At 51.2% G+C, this 21,375-nt stretch overlaps 1 protein-coding gene across 1 annotated transcript in view; it reads right to left on the reverse strand.

Annotated features, from left to right (window-relative positions):
• ripor2 (RHO family interacting cell polarization regulator 2) overlaps nt 1–21,375 on the reverse strand; it is a 41,001-nt gene that overhangs the window by 4,141 nt on the left and 15,485 nt on the right. Inside the window, 20 exon segments of the mRNA XM_084485073.1 lie at nt 386–588; nt 1,202–1,432; nt 1,929–2,093; nt 2,561–2,693; nt 2,845–3,007; nt 3,413–3,600; nt 4,309–5,079; nt 5,081–5,200; nt 6,832–6,896; nt 6,899–6,960; nt 7,758–7,906; nt 9,084–9,209; nt 9,493–9,536; nt 10,380–10,443; nt 11,563–11,712; nt 17,019–17,072; nt 17,551–17,574; nt 17,741–17,819; nt 18,236–18,391; nt 20,115–20,235. Of these exon segments, the coding sequence (XP_084341199.1) occupies nt 386–588; nt 1,202–1,432; nt 1,929–2,093; nt 2,561–2,693; nt 2,845–3,007; nt 3,413–3,600; nt 4,309–5,079; nt 5,081–5,200; nt 6,832–6,896; nt 6,899–6,960; nt 7,758–7,906; nt 9,084–9,209; nt 9,493–9,536; nt 10,380–10,443; nt 11,563–11,712; nt 17,019–17,072; nt 17,551–17,574; nt 17,741–17,819; nt 18,236–18,391; nt 20,115–20,235 (3,068 nt within the window).

Below are 21,375 nucleotides of genomic sequence, written 5' to 3' on the forward strand. Positions count from 1 at the left end.
AGCCTTGTGTGGTTGCTATAGAAACTAATTAGCTACAGCTGAGCTAACGTTATTCACCGTAGTTCTAAGGGGGACTACTTTTTGAGGGAGATGAACTCAAAACAGAGTATACATTTAATAAGCATGCAATACGAATAAGAAAAAGCAGAATTATTAAAGTATTTGAATTGTTTTATTATGTTGGCTAGCAAGAAGTAGAATAAACAGGATAATCACCTCAAGGCAGGGCAATCAACAGGTTGATATGCCCGGCTCGTGGAAGGTAAGCCGTCCACGAGCCGGGCATATCAAACTGTTTATTGCCCTGCCTCTCGGTGATTATCCCTTACTTGTTGTTGGTGTCCACTTAATGTAATTGAAACCGCGGCCCGCCCCCACAACGCACCTTGTTCCTGAAGTGTGTGTGCGCGGCCGCGGCGGAGAGGTAGTTTGCCGCCGCCTTGCTGACCTCCGGCTCCTCGGCGGTGAGCAGGCCGGCGAGGGCCCGGAGGGTGCCGTCTCTGGGCCAGAGCCGGGCCGCGGACACCTGCTCCAGCTCGGCCAGACGCAGGCCGGAGTCCCCGCTGGTCAGGGCCTCCACGAACACACCTGGGCGTCAATCAGACCGGTGAGTTTATTAGAGACGAACGAGACGCCCGTTTCACTGAGTCTACAGCTGAGTCTAGAGCCAGAGAGCTAGAGTCACCAGCCTGTGTTATCGAACCATAAACACATTAAAAGGACGTATTATACCACGCCAGGTGTGAGTGTGATGAGCCGTTAACAGTCAGTTTTGAAGATCTGTCTCTTCTGGCATCGCAAGTGGCCGTGTCCACCTAGATGCGTGCTGGGATAGATCAGTCTACCAGCCTACCCGGTGGACTGTAGCAGACGTTGCTCGTCTATCCGTCACACATCTAGGTGGACGCGCACTTGTGAGGTCAGAATAGGCCGTTTTTTAACGGCAGTTAGCCTTTACTGCTTGTAACGGTTAATCACACTCACACCTGGTGGTATAATATGTCACCTTTAAAAAAAAAACATGCTGAAGCAGCAATTAATTTGTGAGAAAGGTTGTTCCAAAAAGGCTTTGCAGACGGCGCACCGTAACCAAGCCAGGGTTCAAACTGGCGCGCTTCAATTTGATGTGATTTTATTTGAATAATCCCAGACGGCCAATGAGGTTGCCAGGCAGCAGAAGAGTAGCGCCCCCCCCCCTCACCCTCTCGTGCCAGGCCCAGCAGGTGGGCCCCCATGTCCTGCACGTCGTGCTGCGTCACGTAGCTGTGGAACTGGAACACGCTGAGGACGTCCTGGGGCAGCATGGCCGCCGCCGCCGCCGCCGCCGCCGCCGCCGCCGCCGCCGCCGCCGCCGCCGCCGCCGGGGGGAGGTGGGCGGGGGAGGAGGGCGGCTCGGGCTTGTCCACCATCGCACTCACCACCATGCTGATCACTGCACAGGGAGAGGAAGAGGAAGGGGGTTGAGTTTGAGTCCCAAAGCGCTCGGGCCGTTTAGCACTTTGGACGAGAAGTACAGCGATTTTGTTTTTACGCGTCATAAAGGAGCCAGTAAGGGTTAGGATGAAAATGTTGCCCTGTGACTCCTATCGGTTAGGCCGTAGACAGGGGTGGATGGAACTCAGTACCTTTGGACAAATGTCCTAACCACTACACTATCCTGCCCTAGATTCTGCAATAGAAAAAAAAATATTTTGCAGCAAGAATGCAGCAACTAAAATGCACGTCGGTGAATATTTTGCAGAAGCAATGGAAGGAAAATGAACAACATTACAGGATAATAGGAATGACTGGATTGTCCCAAGCAGTACTTTTCATAGACAACTGTACATCCCCCTCCCTATGGACCTCCCAATCTCTTGCCTGCCCACCAATGTGAGACAGACAGACAGACAGACAGACAGACAGACAACCCACCCACCCACCCCTACCTGACTGGGCGGTGTGGCGCGGGTGCTGCTCCTGCAGCCTGGCCAGGTACAACCCGTTGATGTGCTTCAGGAGGGGCTCCAGGGTGGTGTGGAACAAGGCCCCCGCCCCGCTGCACTCCGACCACAGGGCCAGCAGCTGGGGTCTCTGCGCCAGGCCCGGGAGCACTGGAGGGGGGGGGGACATGGACACAGAGGGGTTAGGGTCACGTCGGAGAACGTTTGAGGGTCGTCTGCCTGGGGAAGGGGGGGGGGTTTACGACGTTTAAGATCGTCTGGGGAGAGGATTGTGATGAAGATGATGAGCGAGGGAAAATTTGATCTGAAAAGTGTTTTATATTAGGAGGATCAAAAGTTGGTTTGGTCAATTAAGACATGATCCTGCAATAGACGTTGTTATTCTCAACGGTGGAGAAGGACATCTGCATGGAAACCTTCTGTGGCTCGTTTGTGTGACTTTTAATTGGTCTGAAATTCTTAGCTCATTCCATGAGTGACCTTCAGAATATCAGCACATCACCTAACATGAACATTTCCGAAATGAGAAAAGTTTTGCCGTGCGATCGTTAGGTCCTAATGTCTTGTAAGCGTCATTAAAACCATGTCAGTGTACTACCCTCTCTGAGATGACCCACCGTCTGCAGCAGATGTGATGTTGGCCAAAGTGTCCATGCTAATTTCCCCAAGCTCCTCGAACAGCTGCGTCTGGGCCGTCAGTCTCCGCAGCAGGCTGCGACGCTGCCAAACACTGCCTCCGCTGGTCAACAGCTGTCATTACAGCCAAAAGGCGTCAACTCAGTATCGTCGTCATAACATAAATTAATTGTTCATTTCAGATGTTTTTTGTGTGTGTCATCACTTCATGTGTTGCTTGGTTTAACCAAATAATAACAAATAAAAACTCAACTGAATTATTTACCTGGATGAGGTGATTGCAGTACTGCAGGTGAATGACAACCGCTACATCCAGGTTCTCGTTGCCAGTGGTGAGGGGCAGGGGGCTCCCGGCCACGCTGTTGCCCACACCGGTGTCCTCCGTCAGGGCTTCGCTCAAGTGTCCCCTGGCCTCAGGATGCTGACCGCTGGAGAGACGCAGGGACAGAGACCCTTACGCACTGCGGCCACACGGGGGCAGCAGACACCCATACGTCGAGCCAATCGCATCTTACTTCCTCAATGCAAGTGTTTGATTGATCAAACTCGCAGTTTCAACCGGTGACGAATCGCACACACATTTGTAAATTGTTCAAGAAATAAATAGATTGAACTTAATATCTTAAAATACGCGAATGTAATGCAATGTAATAAACAAATACTTTAAAAACAATGAAAACTATTTCATCGCATTTTTCTTTAGTGTATTAGCACACACTCACGGACGAAAGTGTATCATTGTCTCATTATTTCTGTAAAAAAAACAAACAGATCCCCTCTTGGTCCCCCCCCCCCCCTCCACCCCCCCGCCCCTCACCCCCCCTGCCCCTCACCCCATGCGCCCGCCGCCCTCCATGTCCAGCGAGGGGGAGCGCGGCGGCGGGGTACGGAGGACGGCGCCGTCGTCCCCGTTGTCCTCGTCGTCAAAGTCCGACGTGTTGAGGAAGTCGAAGCTCTCCAGGGCGCTCTCCACCGTCAGGCTGAGGCTGGACGCGCGGCTCCTGTGGCCGGGCAGCCGGCACTGGGGTGGAGGGGGTGGTGGGGGTGGAGGGGGGGAGGGGTGGGGGGTGGAGGGGGGGAGGAGGGGGAGGAGATGGAGTTAGATGGGGGAGAAGAACGCCTTTGAAGGCCTTGATGGATAATAGTGATGATCGTGAGGATCTTTCAGATCTTTCAGTTTGATCAAAACCTGCAGTACCCGTCGGTGACGTCCGGGTTTCATTTCTGTAGCCGTTGCAAACATTGTGTTTTTGAGCAACCTTTATAAATGACTAAATCAAGACTTCCAGGCGTAGCCTGTGAGCAAACCGTTTCCTGAATGTTGTAAGATTCATGCACAACACACTAAAGTGTTACATCGAGATAAGGTTGGCCCTTTGTGACCGTGTGCACGAGTATGCATGCGTGCGTGCGTGTGTGTGTGAGGTATGTGCGTCTGCGCGTGTTTGTGGGTGTCTGTGTGAGGTCTTTGTATGTGTGTGTGTGTGTGTGTGTGTGTGTGTGTGAGGTCTTTGCGTCTGTGCGCGCATGTGCGTGTGAGGTCTGTGTGCGTCTGCGTGTGTACGTGTGTGCGTCTGCGTCTGTATGAGGTGTGTGTGCGTCTGCGCGTGTACGTGTGTGCGTCTGCGTCTGTATGAGGTGTGTGTGCGTCTGCGCGTGTACGTGTGTGCGTCTGCGTCTGTATGAGGTGTGTGCGTCTGTGCGCGTGCGTGCGTGCGTGCGCTCTCACCTTCAGCAGGTCCTCCAGGCGCATCACTTCCTGCTCCAGGTCCTGCACCTGGCTGCAGCGCTGCGTCAACGCCTCCAGCCTCATCAGCAGGCTCTGCACTGCCTCCTCCAGGCTGCTGCCTCCGCCCTCCCCGGCCCAGCTCACACCTCCACCCTGGGCCTCCGCCTCCTCCGCCTCCTCCACCTCGCCGGCCCCGCCCGGGGCCCCGTCCTCCTCCTCCTCCTCCTCCTCCTCCTCCTCCTCCTCTTCGGGGCCCATGTCCGTGGAGGTCAGCCTCCGCACCAGCTGGCGGGTGAGGCTGCCGGCGGCCTCGTCCGTGTCCAGCTCCAGGGGCGCCAGGTCCGGGTGGGCGTGGTGCAGGAACACGTCCTCGGGGGCCACGGTGGACAGCCGGCCCTCGGAGCGCAGCGAGGCCGCCGCCGACCCCCCGCCGCCGCTGCCGCCGCCGCCGCGCTGCGACTCGGCGCGCTCCCACTCCGAGTCGTCAACGCCGTCCGCCTCGTCGCTGGCGAAGCACACGCCGCTGCTGCTGCTGCCCTGGCTCCCCAGCTCGTCCTCCTCCTCTTCCTCCTCCTCCTCCTCCTCCTCCTCCTCCTCTTCGACCACCACCACCCCCACCTCCTCCTCCTCCTCCTCCTCCTCCTCCGTGAGCCCGTTCTCCTCGGCGATGGAGTCCTGCCTGGCGGCCGGCGGCTGCAGGGGGGAGCCGTCCGTCTCCGGGGGCGTGACGGTGATGGCGGGGTGGTGGTGCGATTGGCCGGGCGTGCTGGGGGGCGGGGCTGGCGCGGGGGGTGGAGGTGGAGGCCGAGGTGTCGGAGAAGGTGAAGGAGAGGCGCTTGCACTCGGCCACGCCGCAGCCACCGTGCTCGAACACCTCGTCGGGCAGCGTGGACTGATGACCGGGGGCCGGTGGGCGAGAGAGAGAGAGAGAGAGAGAGAGAGAGCGAGAGAGAGAGAGAGAGAGAGAGAGAGAGAGAGAAAAAAAAGAGAGAGAGAAAGAGAAAAAAAAGAGAATGAGAGAGAAAAAGAGCGAGAGAGAGAGAGAGAGAAAAAGAGCGAGAGAGAGAGATATAGAGAGAGAGAGAGAGAGAGAGGAAATTAGTGTGGGAGAGGGAGGGAGAGAGAGAGAGAGAGAAAAAAAAGAGAGAGAGAGAAAGAGAAAAAAAAGAGAAAAAAGAATGAGAGAAAAAGAGCGAGAGAGAGAGAAAAAGAGCGAGAGAGAGAGAGATATATAGAGAGAGAGAGAGAGAGAGAGAGAGAGAGAGAGAGAGAGAGAGAGAGAGAGAGAGAGAGAGAGAGAGAGAGAGAGAGAGAAAAAGAGAGAAAGAGAAAGAGAAAGAGAGAGAGAGAGAGAGAGAAAAGAGAGAAAGAGAAAATCGATGCATGTATTGAAGAAGGAGAGCGAGGAGCAGGAAAAAAAAATAAAAATCAGTTCAGTCGTTAAAAAGATTCTCCTAACCCCCCGACATCTAAATCCACCACTACGACTACAAACCAAATCAACCAAATCATCCTCCCGAGGTCCGACCTGTACCCCAGGAAGACTCCTCCCCCTCCTTCCTCCCCAGTCGATGAGGTCCAACCCTCCATCCAGCGCCCAGAGAGCAGCAAGCAGCTCGGCCCAGCACCCAGAGAACCACGCGTCGCATGCACAGCCCAGAGACATGCGCCCCCCCGCAAGCTGCACTCATTCTGGAGGAGGGAGGGGGGGGGAAGGGAAGGGTGCCCCAAGGGAGGGAGTGGAGGCTGGGTGGAGGAGGCGGCGGCCAGAGAGGGGGGGTGGGGGAGTAGGGGCGGAGGAAGGTGGGGGGTTGGGGGGGGATCCACACCAAAGCGCGCACTCACATAGACCTCCAGGCTGGACTTGGGCCTGGGCCGCAGCGAGGCCAGGTCGCCGAACGACCGGCTGCGCCTCAGCTTCTCCAGCAGGGTGTCGCGGAGCGCGTGCAGGAAGGACAGCCGCTGCCGCTCCACAGGGTGCGGACGCCACTGAGCGGGGGGGGGGGGGACCCGACGCGGCGGCGGTGGCGGCGGCGTGGGGCATAGTGGGGGGGTAGGGGGGGTGAGGGTGATGGGAGAGGGAGGTGGTGGGGGTGGGGGGGGGGGTGTCGGGAGTTTAGATGCGAGGGATGCGGGGTAGGGGGGGAGGGAGGGAGTGCGAGAGGGGATGGGTTAGGAAGGGAGGGGGGGGGGTGGGGGAGGGGGGGGGTTAAGGGTTAGTGTCAGGGGGGCAGGCCGTGGCAGTGTTAACAACATGTATAGGACAGCGTTTGCCGCGGCGGTGGCACGCAGGCGGAACGGGGTCGGGGGGGGCGGCGCGGGCGGCCGGAGACGGCGAGTGTTTAGTGACACCTGAGTCTGTACGAATCCCCCCCCCTCTCCTCTCCTCTCCCCCCCTTCCCCTCCCCCAAGGGGCTGGGGAGAGAACACAAAGCACCCCGTCTAGTCTGATCTAGTGCCCGGCGGTCGCCTGGCTCACGCGCCACAGGGGGTGGGGTGGGGGGGTGGGGGGGGGGGACTCACGAAGAAGCTGGTGTCCTGGAAGGTGGGGGTCTCAGGGGTGCCCTGGCTGTAGATGGACACGCGCGCTGGAGCGCCGCCGCCTTGCTGACATTCCCCGAGGACAGGCTGAGGTCCTCCACGTCGAAGGGGCTGGAGGGAGAGGGGGGAGGGAGGGAGGGAGGGGGGGAGGGGAGAGAGAGAGAGAGAGAGAGAGAGAGAGAGAGAGAGAGAGAGAGAGGGGGGGGGGGGGGAAGAGAGAGAGAGGGGGGGGGGAGAAGGAGGAAGAGAGAAGAGAAGGAGGAAGAGAGAGAGAGAGAAGAGAAGGAGGAAGAGAGAGAGAGAGAGAGAGAGAGAGAGAGAGAGAGAGAGAGGAGAGAGAGAGAGAGAGAGAGAGAGAGAGAGAGAGAGAGAGAGAGAGGGGGGGGGGGAGAAGGAGGAAGAGAAGGAGAAGAGAGAGAGAGAGAGAGAGAGAGAGAGAGAGAGAGAGAGAGGGGGGGAGAAGGAGGAAGAGAGGTTAGATGAGGAGGATCTTTGAGTATGGAGTTTAATGTCATTGAAGTTGAATTCATTAAAAAAATCTTATACATTTTTATTAGTTCCCTTCGCTGTATGGGTGTAATAAAGCCCTGTTCTAATATGACCCTGTTTTACTACTGGACGGGAGCCCGGATTATTCTTTACAAGCACTTCTTTAAAGTCCATCCACTGGAGATCATCCATTATTCATCTCGAGGAGGACACCGCTTAAATTGGTTGAACCGACTAATCAGCCTCTCACCTGGGGGTAAAAGAAGGGCCCCTGTAGACAGTGTACTCTTATGAGCATTAGTGTATGAACAAATATTTGACACAACAACACCACGTCCTGAGACATCCTGAGAGGGGCGTTGTTCCACATCTCTTCCTCATACAAGAGTAAAAGCGTTGTGTAAGCCCTCACTACTCACAACCAGGTGACCTCCAGGTTGAGTTTGATGGTGCCCAGGTCGTTGACGTCCACGGCCACCACCTGGGGCATGGCGGTGAACAGCTCCTTGGTCTCGCAGATCACAGAGCCCACCAGGATGTGGGTGGCCAGACCCTTCAGCTCCGTCACCTGGAGGGGAGAGAGAATCACAACCACCACCACCGCCACCGCCAGGGTTAAAGGACAAGGACTGGAGTCACGTCATCCGTTGTCTTACAAAACAGTGTCACAATAGGGTTTCCCCAGTGGGAATCGAAAGCCTTTTATTAAACCTTTATTTAACCAGTAAATAAGTTCTTATTTACAGTGATGGCCTGACAACAAGCAAGGAAGGGAAAGGGGCAGTGAGAAAGGAGAGGGGCGGTGAAAGATGCCTAACCCTGGCATCTTTAATGCCGTCCACTAACCAGTTTGGCTGGACAGGACCATAACCATAACCAGGTTTAATCATCTGGTTGTGAGTCTATGAAGCTCATTAATCCTAGCAAGAGATAAGCATAAACAAGCTAAGCGAACCCCTTGTGAATAAGAGCATTTTCTGTTAGTGAGCAGTCTGTTAGTGAGCAGTCTGTTAGTGAGCAGTCTGTTAGTGAGCAGTCTGTTAGTGAGCAGTCTGTTAGTGAGCAGTCTGTTAGTGAGCGGTCTGTTAGTGAGCGGTCTGTTAGTGAGCGGTCTGTTAGTGAGCGGTCTGTTAGTGAGCAGTCTGTTAGTGAGCAGTCTGTTAGTGAGCAGTCTGTTAGTGAGCAGTCTGTTAGTGAGCAGTCTGTTAGTGAGCGGTCTGTTAGTGAGCGGTCTGTTAGTGAGCGGTCTGTTAGTGAGCAGTCTGTTAGTGAGCAGTCTGTTAGTGAGCAGTCAGTTAGTGAGCGGTCTGTTAGTGAGCGGTCTGTTAGTGAGCAGTCTGTTAGTGAGCGGTCTGTTAGTGAGCAGTCTGTTAGTGAGCAGTCTGTTGGTGAGCGGTCTGTTAGTGAGCAGTCTGTTGGTGAGCGGTCAGTTAGTGAGCGGTCTGTTAGTGAGCGGTCTGTTAGTGAGCGGTCTGTTAGTGAGCAGTCTGTTAGTGAGCAGTCTGTTAGTGAGCAGTCTGTTAGTGAGCAGTCTGTTAGTGAGCGGTCTGTTAGTGAGCAGTCTGTTAGTGAGCAGTCTGTTAGTGAGCAGTCAGTTAGTGAGCGGTCTGTTAGTGAGCGGTCTGTTAGTGAGCAGTCTGTTAGTGAGCGGTCTGTTAGTGAGCAGTCTGTTAGTGAGCAGTCTGTTGGTGAGCGGTCTGTTAGTGAGCAGTCTGTTGGTGAGCAGTCAGTTAGTGAGCGGTCACCTTGATGTTGATGAGGTCCGTGATGAGGGGCATGAAGACCATCTCCTCTCCGTCCCAGCTCTGGCGGGAGTTCACCTCTATCTTCCCCTTCAGCTTCCATCGCTGGCGGCCATACCGCATGAAGATCTGAGAGAGACGACCGAAGGCAAAGGAGCACGGTGAGTGAGGATCAAGGCGTTGTAAATATAGAGCATTGTTAAGCAAAATGTCAAAACTTTGAATACATTTGAAACAAAACCGTTGTTGTCATAGTCAGACCTTCAAATGTACGGTTATCTTAGACTGAAAGCCGAGGAACGGAAGCTACAAAGAGCAACTGGGAAATGGAGTGGATTTTTGAAGCGTTCCCCTGGAGCAATGTTAAGATATATCACAACCAAAACAATCAGAGAGAAACACCAGACCTTACCTCGTACTGGTCTCCGGGACAGAGCCTGGCGAAGCCTGCTAGACCTAAACGTCAGGAGAGATGGACAGCCCGTTTCATACACGTGATCACCAGGCCTCTTTATGTAAGCTTTGCCTCCTTTCACAGACTGATAAAAGGTTTCTTTAAAAGGATATGCGGTACTCATGAACTGTGATTTTCAAAACATTTTTTTTTTTTTTACGTTTCATAGCAAAGTTAAATTTCATACTTTATTTGTCATAAATTAAACAATCCTATCAGGATGTACATCATCATACGTCATTGAGTACCGTCCTTTTAGTAATACTATTATAATACTAATACTATCAGTAATGCTGTTGTGTAGGACATATCGTTATAATACTATCAGTAATACTGTTGTGTAGGACATATCGTTATAATACTAATACCATCAGTAATGCTGTTGTGTAGGACATATCGTTATAATACTAATACTATCAGTAATACTGTTGTGTAGGACATATCGTTATAATACTAATACCATCAGTAATGCTGTTGTGTAGGACATATCGTTATAATACTAATACTATCAGTAATGCTGTTGTGCAGGACATATCGTTATAATACTAATACTATCAGTAATGCTGTTGTGCAGGACATATCGTTATAATACTATCAGTAATGCCATTGTGCAGGACATATCGTTATAATACTAACACTATCAGTAATGCTGATAGTGTTAGTATTACGATTACCTTATGTCCAATGCTGTTGTGTAGGACATATCGTTATAATACTATAACACTATCAGTAATGCTGATAGTATTAGTATTACGATTACGATATGTCCAATGCTGTTGTGTAGGACATGTCTACGTTCTACACCAGAGGCTTCACATGTGGTGAGAGCGTCACTCTCCGCTCACCTTTCATTTTGATGTGGAACTCCCCAAGAAGGCTCTCCAGCTCGCTCTCGAAGGTGCTCATGTTCTGCACGGGGGGAGACGGAGACACAGTGACTCACTTCAAAAATGGCTGTCGGCGCCACGGGACGAGAACAACTCCCTCAACAGTCGTTGGAGTGAGGAGGACGAGAGGTATTTACTTTATTAACAGTCATAACTCAAAGTCAAGGAGGGTTGAGCTGCGGGCTGAATCCCCAGGATCACTTTTGGATTCATGGAAAGTATCCCTACATGTTAACGCTTCTTTATCTCAAAGTGATCCTTTTAAAAAGGGGGCTTGTAATTACAGTTTCTGTGTGTTACGTTGAAGGTAAGGTCAAAGCATATTCTAGCTGCCTGCGGCCATACACGTCTAAGGTTACAAATCACCGTTTCTCAAGTATTTGAAGTGGAGATTTTAAGTATTATCCATGCATTCACGAGGACATCTAGGTCACCATCACCCACTCACGGTGCATGGGTTTCTAGGCAAGGGTAAAGCAATAAAAAAAAACAAATTTTTGCTTTGAAATAAGCAGCACCAGGTGCACAACACTTATCACCTTTTTTCAGCTCTCCGTCGAGAGCTTTGTATTTCTTTGAACCAGAATGCAATTCAACACCATGCTACTCAACCTAAGCCACATGTAAGCTGCTATGTTTGTGTGTGTGTGTACCTCTGTGAGAAATCCTCCTGGGCATATATATATATATATATATATATATATACACACACACACACAGTATATCTTTATCTATATTTAGCCTATAGCTTGATGAGCATGCAGCGATGGTAACAAAAAACGAACACAACTTTGTTACAATGCTGCACGTTCACCGAGCTCTTACGCCTCATACCCACTGTACACGTCCGTCGACGGAAGAGAGTGGGCGTGTCCGACGCATGGGGTAAAACACGATCTGCGTATAACGCGATCTGATTGGCCAACGGATCCGTCGCTGCCTGAAAAGTGAAACTTTTCTCAACTTTTGGACGCAAGAGACGGAGCCGATTTGACGGACGGACCCACAATGCATTTCGGGAGCGTCCCGTGTAAAGTCAATGAGATCCGTCGACGGACGTGTACAGTGGGTACGAGGCGTTAAAGCTCATGGATCGGCGCGCCAGGCCGGCGTGGGACGCTGGGGCGGCGGCGCCGTGTACCTCGGTGTACTCCTTGTACCGGCGGTTGACCTCGGCGATGCTCTCCTTGGTGGCCTTGGTGGAGGGGGAGGAGGAGAAGGCCTGCTTCATCCTGCTGGCGCCGTCCCGCAGTCGGCTCTGGATGCAGAACGCCTCGTACAGCTCGTCCACCTGGACACACACACGCACACGCGCACGCATGCACGCACAATGTAGTTCAGTGAAGGCGCCAGAAGAGTCTATTCGTTTTCTCTAAACTTCCAAGGGGAAAACAACAGTTCAGATGTACTAGACTCATGGTCGGAGCGCTTCTTCATGGGATCGACCCGACGTAGCGCTCCGATGCGGAGTTGTCATATAGATCAGTTTCCTCCGGGGAGAGGCCAGACGGGGTGTAGGTAACTAGGATGGAACAGGAGCCGTGGAGCCATGACCCAGAAAAGAGGAAAGAACATTGATCGGAGCAACGGCGAGAAAGTGGCCAGCTATTTTTGGGGCACATCAACGCTCCACCTTGTCGGAGCTGAGCTGATGAGGCAGGGCCCTCTTTCACTGTAGTCCCAGTTTTCCCCTCCTTCAAAACCACCCCCACCGGCTCCTGACCTAAACCATGTGACTCTCATGGGGGGGGAGGGGGGAGATGGCGCTAATAGCCCATTTGAAGCTGTCTGGAGTTTCTAGTTTACACACGCCCGCACCGGCTAATCAAGGCCCCTGGGGACCTGGGACCGCTTCCATGGAAATACTGTTTATTTTGTACTTTTTTTTTTTCTTCTTCTTCTTCTTCTTTTCAGAATGATGTGCAAAACATTTGAAACCCTCAGCTGATTAGTGAACATTAGAGGAAAACAATAGTGTGTGTGTGTGTGTGTGTGTGTGTGTGTGTGTGTGTGTGTGTGTGTGTGTGTGTGTGTGTGTGTGTGTGTGTGTGTGTGTCTCCCATGCCAATATAATTCCGGTCAGAGCAACCTTTTTCGGTTTGCACTGCAATTGATACAGCAGTAGAGTCAATTGTAATATTCCTTACAAATATTTGACAAAAAAGCCCCCAGGCGAGGTACGCTTTCGACCAACTTTTCCTGAACTGTCACTAAAATCCTCATCATCATCTCATGCAGCATCTAATAAAACAGCCCGTAATAACCTCATCTTTCCCAGCAGAGTTTATTGATATGGCAACAACCAAGCAGAGCCAATCACCTCTAGAGTGCTCATCAAAGGGAAATATTCAGACGTGCCTGTTCTCTAAAATATTCATGCTTCTCCTCAACCTTTATAACGCTCATTAGGGAAAAGTAGGAAATTGGGCCATTTTGGCATCGGCTGTCCAAAATGACTCCCTACAATATCCTTGGTGTGTGTGTGTGAGTGTACATGACAGAGGGGTAGAAAAAAGCAGAACGCATTACTCCCTGCAGCTATTTCTTGTGTCGGTTCTTAGTTGTCTCAACTTTTATAGGGTGAAAGGAAAACACCTGCCTTCTTTTGCTGTCTATTTGTATTTTTTATCTGTGTGTGTCTGAGTGAGTGAGTGAGTGAGTGAGGGAGTACCACTCACTCACTCACTTGTTTTATTCGTATGCATTATGTGAACACTGCCATTGTTACCAAGAGGAACCAGGTCCTATTTAACCGCAGGCTTTTCCTGTTGGGTTGGCAGAGGTGTGTGACGGTTGACAATGAAGAAACATGCAGAAGATAAGACTTCATGGGGATGAACAACTGTTTAACAACACTGAACCTGGCAGCAGGTAAACACGTGTTTTTAAGTTTACAAGTGTCCTTGTAAACAGAAAGCAGTACGGCTGATTTTGGATTGCAGAAAAAACCGAACTAAGCTAACAAAAGCAAACGTCATTAGGCTCTGAAATAATAAACACTTTTAATGGTGAGGAAGGATAATCTCTTCTTCATGAATCCATGACATGTTGGAGGATTGTAGGAGAGGTGCAGCCGCAGGCACGGTCACTCGTCGTAGATAGTTACTCACTGTTCTGTTTCTGATAAGAATCTCCTAATGCTGCCGACAAGAACTAGACACACCTCACCATGCCTGGGGGCTGATGTGTCTGGGTGGACCCCCCACACACACACACCCACACACACACACACACACACACACACAAACACAGATATGGTGCTGATAACACCAACCCATGGACAGACAGCCAGACACACACACACACACACACACTGGGCCGATGGTACTGATAGCACCAACCCATGGACAGACAGACAGACAGTGGGCTGATGGTATTGACAACTCCATGGACAGACAGACAGAGGGCTGTTGGTACTTATAGCACTCACCCACGGACACACGCACACACACACACACACACACACACACAAAAAACGTGTTGGATTTAATCCGCTCTGTCTTTGCTCTTCCGAGAAAAGACACACACACACACACACACACACACACACACACACACACACTAGAGAATGATGAATCCTTCAACATTGTTTTTAACTGACTAGTGAATAAAAGTAATTCCTTGAAATAACATAAACCAGCCCCTTTAGCATTAAAATAATAAACAACCTAGAATATATCATCCATTCTCCGAGTTAATGGAATACACATGGTTCAAATGATGTATTCTGGTAGACATTTAAACAACAACCATGCTAGAAAGAATCAGAATAAACGGAAAGCCTTAAGCTGTTTGGGCCTCGAGCAAATCAAGCAATTTGATTTGGGATAATGATGATAATGATGGCACAATCCTTCGTTGTTGTTTCAATCAAACCCAATACAACCATACGATACAGAGAAAAACACCCTTTTAAAGGTTTCTGGTTGCAAAGCCATTTTACAGATATTAACTCATTCAGATCATCGTTTTATCACGTGGGGTAAGCCTATAGAATTAACATGGGGGGGGGGGTATCTGGGGTAAATATGCTGGAATAGGGTTTACTGCTAGGTTTAAAGGATTGGTTCGGCTTGAACCGTTGGTCGGACTGGGTGTTTGGATATGAAAGGTACATCTTTAGGATGAGGCCTGAATCCTCCTCAGAGTCCATTATCCTACATAGTAGGGGTTTACGTGAGCACACATGAGCACGCTCCAAACTGCCCCACACACACACACACACACACACACACAGGGATTATAAAGATATTATAACAGGCGGGGCACATCAAACGTGTGTGTGTGTGAGTTTGTGGCAAGAGTAGCAATGAAGGAAGGCGGGGCAGGGAGTGGGGGTTGGAAGTCCCCGCAATTAAACAAGTAATGCAAATGTGAAAGAAATTATACTATGTTATATTGACACACACACACACACACACACACACACACACACACACACACACACACACACACACACACACACACACACACACACACACACACACACACACACACACACACACACACACACACACACACACACACGCACACACACACACACACACACACACGTTGAAATGGGCCACCTGCCTGAGATCGGTGTGGGCCAATTACATTGTTGACATCTGCTGTCAAAAATTGGCAAATATAGCAAACAAAGGGTGCACTGTGTCAGGCGTCCCGGACAAACACACACGTACAGACACACAGACACAGACTCATCACCAGGGTTGCTGATAGATGTCAAGATGTCGGAGTGTCGCCGGCGGTGGCGGCGCTCACCAGCAGCTGTCCCATACAAAAGGCGTCACAAGCCACCAGCCCAGACTAAACAATGACTGACACACACACACACACACACACACACACACACCTGTAATCCACCATACTCGTCAGATGAGGACACACACACACACACACACCGCGATGACAGAAGACTCGTCACCACCTGTGTCCCGACAGAGAGAAAAACCTTCCTGTCTGGGCTCGCCCTGCTTCCTGGGTTCAACTGTACAAACCCGCTCACATTTGCATTGGGGGCATTTAGCAGACGCTCGTTATCCAAAGCGACAGCGGTTAATACACACACCGACGGCGGCGGAGTCAACCACGGGAGGCGACAGCAGCACAGCTCGTCAGGGGCGAGTCAGGGTGAAGTGCCTCCGCTCAGGGGACACGTCGGCGCTAGGAGGAGCCGGGGATTCGAACTAGCAACCTTCCGGTTCACAAGTCAACCTGCTCTACCTGCTCTGCCTCCTGAGCCGAGCCGACCCCCCCAATCATGCAGGAGGTTGCACAGAGTACAGGGCATGCGGTGTGCTTTCTTGTATCCTGACTCACGTCCCCCTTCAGAGCACATGGACATAGCTGGTCGTCTCTCTCTCTCTCTCTCTCTCTCTCTCCCTCTCTCTCTCTCTCTCTCTCCCATCCCTTTGTCCCCTCTCCTCCTCCTCCTCCCTCCCTCATATCGACTCTTCTTCAGTGTGGTCGTTGCTCGCCTAATCTTCTGTTCCTGCCCACCGTGACCTAGATTCACCCAATGGCTTCTCGCCAACACAGACCAACATGACTTAGAGGCGTCAAAAGAAACAAACTAGTTATTTTCAACCTTCTGTGTGTGAATATGTCCTTATGTGCACACACACACACACACACACACAGTGTGTGAATATGTCCTTATAACACACACACACACACACACACACACACAGTGTGTGAATATGTCCTTATAACACACACAGTGTGTGTGTGTGTGTGTGTGTGTGTGTGTGTGTGTGTGTGTGTGTGTGTGTGTGTGTGTGTGTTCTGTTCTGGTCATGTCCTCGTACATCTGGTTATTGAGATATTCAGGGCATCAAAGACCACATCTACGGGTAACCATGGTTACCCCTGGAACATTGCTGTGTGTGTGTGTGTGTGTGTGTGTGTGTCTGTGTGTCTGTGTCTGTGTGTGTGTGTGTGTGTGTATAGATGGCCTGCTGTCCAATTTGACACACAGCATGAGGGTCCTTAAAAGCAGGCCACTTAAGGGGTATTTGGTGTGGTCCTTACTTTTGTTTAGCTTTTGTATTTCCCCTGACCTAGTCATACAAAAGGTGAGCCACAAATCAAATGTAACCATAACCCTAGAGCCAACGAAATACAGAAACTAGCATAACGCATAGCAAACACAACCGTAACTTCTTAACTTGCCCTTCTGGGAATGATAAAATGTTATCTTAACTAACAAGGTTGGTGTTTTACAACTTAAGTCTTCTAAAATGGCGGCACGTGGCTCAGGAGGTCAAGCGGGTTGCTGGTTCCATCCCCGGCTCCCCCTAGCCAGAGCGTCGCGGTGTCCCCGAGCGAGACGCCCTCACCCTGACTGCTCCCGACGAGCCGGCTGTCGCCTACATGGCTGACGCCGCCGTCGGTGTGTGAATGTGTGCATGAATGGGTGATTGTTAGGCAATATTGTAAAGCGCTTTGGGTGGCCTCTGGTTACAAAAAAAGCGCTATATAAACGCAGTCTATTTACCGTTTACCCCTTCAGAGTCCACGCCACTCTTGAATACATGGTAGGAACGGACGAGGGCCCGGCGGTTGCCACCACATCCTTGAGTCGGAGGTGCTTACCTTGCTCATGTGAAACTCCAGGCGTCTCATGTATCGCTCGATCGTTTTGATTTGCTGCAGAGGAACAAAATGTCAGAAAAAAAAACACAGTTTAGTGCCGTAGAGAGCGGCAGTGTGAACGCATGGGTGCTTTGACACGCAGATGAGCCATTTTTTTTACATACATTTTTAATTCATAATTATATATTTGAGTGTTCTGCTTGTGCTTGGTATGTTTTACCGTTAACGTGTATTATTAACAAGGCCCATTGCTTCTTTTCAGTATTTAATTAAATCATTACAATTTAATTCCCTCTCTAGAAAGTCTTCGGAGAGCAGGGAGACTTCTGGGTGGAACCGTAATGAAACTGGGAAGCAGTGAGAGAGTTTAAGAGAGAGCGAGGGATCGGAGCGAGAGAGAGAGCTGATGGAGATCACAGGTCTCACACTCTGTTCGCGTCTCTCTCCGTCTCTCTAAAAGAGAGTCCTGCCATGCAACCCCCCCCACACCCCACCCCCCCCCCCCTCAACCACACCCACCCTGCCAACTCACCTTGTCCAGATCGTACAGCACTCCCTGTAGAGAACACACACACACACACGCGCACACACATTTAACGGTTAATGCAAGGCCCATCAGAGGTTAGATTAAAGCTCATCAAAGTTCATAGTACGGCTCTCAGATCTCTCTGGTCCAACGGCCGTCCGGTAAGAAGCAGAGCAGAGGTTTAATGATATCTCACCAGGCGCGAGTTCCTCCTCATGTCCTTCATGTGGGAGAGCAGTTTGTCCAGCTCCGTCTGGTGGACCTCCAGGTACTCACTGTGGGGGACAGGATGAGTGAGTCTCAAGGATCAAAGTCCTTCAGGTCTCACAGTGGGAGACTGTGAAGAGGGCTTGGGTGATGCTTGTGTGTTCTTTTCCAGACGAAACCAACGTCAGCACCTCCTATCTGAGGTACTCACTGTCCAATTCTTCAACGGGAACACGAGGCCCGTTGGTTTAGCACCCTCAAGACACAAAGGCCGTTCATTTAGCTCTACATAAGTCAACGTTAAAGCACTTATTTAAAGTACTTTAACGTTAAAGTCACACTTATTTAAAGTCATGCCTTGGGCTAGTGGGTGCCCCAGCCTCAGGCTGTTGGAGAACAACCTACACACACATAACGAGGTGTGTGTGTGCGTGTGTGCATATGTGTGTGCGTGTGTGTGTGCGTGTGTGTGTGTGAGACTCACTCCAGGCCCTGTTTGAGCGCGGTGTAGACCTCCTCCAGCCTCTTGGGCTGGGGGTCCCGCGAGCCGCTGCCCCCCTTGTGTCCCGACAGATGGGGCTTCTTGGGCTTGGACGCGGGCTTCTTCTGGACCACCGCATTCCCCATGAAGGAGTTACACCTGCATGTGCACGCACACACACACACACACACACACACACACACACACACACACACACACACACACACACACACACACACACACACACACACACACACACACACACACACACAAATGAATGAGTGGATACACAGGTATACAAAAGCAAAAACACATCATTAGTCATGTTCTATATGTTTTGCATATGTGTTGTTATGTTTTGTCTTGGGAAAAAAAAGAAAAAAAAAACACAAAAGGCTCCAATTCAACTCACAGGGTAAAAAAAAAAGCTGCTCATATTGGCCATAGGAAATGACGAGCCTCTTCTACTTAAAGGGACGCAAATCAACTGAAGTTGATGGTTCCGGGATAATTCAAGAGATCCACTCTGGGGATGATTCAAGGGGGGGGCATCAGAACAAAGGCCGGGATGCTGAACACGGCTACATCGCATAATAACCTCAAAAGAAAAGAAGAAAACTAAAATCCGTTAGGATCATCACATTTTTCTGGCTCATACTCGTAGACTTGGCCGGCTGACAAGACATTTATAATAAGGCCGAGGTGGCAGATTTAGCCGGGGGATGACCTTTACGCGGGCTTTGTGCCGAAAGACCCCGAGTCGTCGTCTGCTACGCGAGTCGCGACGCGGAGAAAAACCGGCAGTTGTGGATTCCGACAAGCCGCGACACGCCGCGCTCCGCTGACTTCCAGCGATCGCGGCGAGCCCCCCCCCCCGCGCTCAGAGCGCCGCTCCGCCGCGGTACATACTGGGGACCGATGGAGCGGACACACGGAGAGACGTGACGTAGCCCCGAGGACGCGTAGCCGTGGCTACCTCGTAGCGTCTGGCCCTGCGGCCGGGGGGGGGGGGGGTGAATACTCGCCTCACAACTGACACACACTTCCACACGTAATCGTGCACACACTTGTGCAACCACACACACCAATTCACACGCCAGACGGATGTGGGTTAATTTATTTTTACGCACGCACACGCACGCACACACACACACACACACACGCACACGCACACGCACACGCACACACACACACACACACACACACACACACACACACACACACACTCCCAGCGTCGCGCTCGTTATCCGAATAGAAACTTGTCGGCTGATCTCAGTCGCCCACACATTCGATTTATTCCGGCCAGATACCCCCGTCTGCGCTTTCAAGAGGAGGGCCGAGGAGTGGGGGGGGGGTCGGCATCTAAGCGCTCACCAGCAGTGGCCTCATCAAACAGAGCTCCCCGACACACAGGCACTGAAGCACAGAGCCCGGGGGCACTCAGCTGGGAGACAGCACCTGGGAGGGAGACAGCTCGGGCCTTTTTAAGGAGCCGGTCTGGGACTTGTATCGAACAAAACTCTTCACTATACCGGTCTGCCTCACAAATACCCCTGGCTGGGAAGATGTAGAAGTAAAAAGATGTACAAGTAGAAGTTTATATGATCAACAAACCCTTTTTTTAGAACAAAGTGTAGTTGGACGATGTGCAGGCAGCTCAGACCTGCATCTCTTACTTCTGCTTGAGCACTCATCACAAGACAATCAACAATTCTCCTTTTGTTGTCAATACTCACACTCAAACTACAGCCTTGTAAACCTTATACCGCACATCTGAACGAGCACGCGCACGACCGTCCCCGAATGTGTTCGCCTCGTGTCTATTCGTTCCCAAAAAAATGTTCACGGCGAGAGAGAGAGAGAGAGAGAGTGCTCTGCTTACCGCGAGCGTCGCTCCTGTAGCGTGCTGAAGCCGGCGAAGGATTGGCTCCGGATGATTCCGTTGGGGCCCCCCGGGGAGTGGGTCCCCGATGCCATGATCTCGGGGACGCGGGACGACACGCCTGGAAGGCGAGAGAGGAGGAGAGCGCCACGGGGGGGGGGTTACGTTAACAGGCTTGAGTCTAGAGTCGTCTACCCACACACACACAAACACACAAATGACAAAAATATTAAACGACAGGGAGCGGACCACCTTCACCAGGCCCCGAGACGCACGGTGCGGCGCATGTTTGTCTGTGTGCGCGGCTCTTTATTTATGTGCGTCTGTGTGTGTACAAGTGAAGGCAGCTGTATCTCAAGACGTGGGCGAGCAGCATTCACCAGCCTGTGTGTACATGCCCCGCCTGCCTTCAGGCTCTCTGCACTACTGTCACCCCACACACACACACACACACACACACACACACACACACACACACACACACACACACACACACACACACACACACACACACACACACACACACACACACACACACACACACACGTGTCACAAAATCATCCCCTCTGTGTTGTCATCCCCCCCGCCCCCCCCTCCACAAAGCATCTACATTCATATTTAATCATCCTAATTGTTCCACTTCTATTTATTGTATTGCCCTGTTGTTGTTGTGCAGTTACTTCTGTACAAGTGCTTTGTAAACGCAGTGGAAAGAAAAGTGATTGTTTTCCCTCGGTGTCCTTTGCACTGTACGCCTTAGGGTGCTGTGCACATTGAGAGTCTGCCGGGAGTTTTACTGCACCAAGGCCCGGACCTAAACGGATGTGTTTGGGCGCGTGGGTAAGCCATATTGTTTGTCATGTGATATTTTTGTTGGAGATAGCTTTTAGTTTGCGGTTACGTTGTTGTGCGTGTGATGATGTAAGGGAACCTTTGGTATCAGCAATCAAACAGTCACACATCAGAACACAGAACAACACTGTTCTGATGTGGTCTTTGAGGACGGTCTATTTGTATCGAGGGCTTATAATTAGCAACCAACTCCAGAGAGTCAGAGAGTCAATGCCATTGTACTTTTATGCATTAGGTTCTCAAGGAAGACCGGTGGAGTTGTCAACGACAACACTTTTGTGGTTTTGAAAAGACGAGTGTCTACATTTAGCACTGTAGACACTCAGACATTGATGTTTTTTTTTTTTTATTCAATGTGCTTCATGCTGTGGAGAAAATAGCAGCGAGAGAGACACTTATAGGAGTGGAA

This window comes from Micromesistius poutassou, assembly GCF_964030765.1.
Source record: "Micromesistius poutassou genome assembly, chromosome: 20".
NCBI classification, from domain to species: domain Eukaryota; kingdom Metazoa; phylum Chordata; class Actinopteri; order Gadiformes; family Gadidae; genus Micromesistius; species Micromesistius poutassou.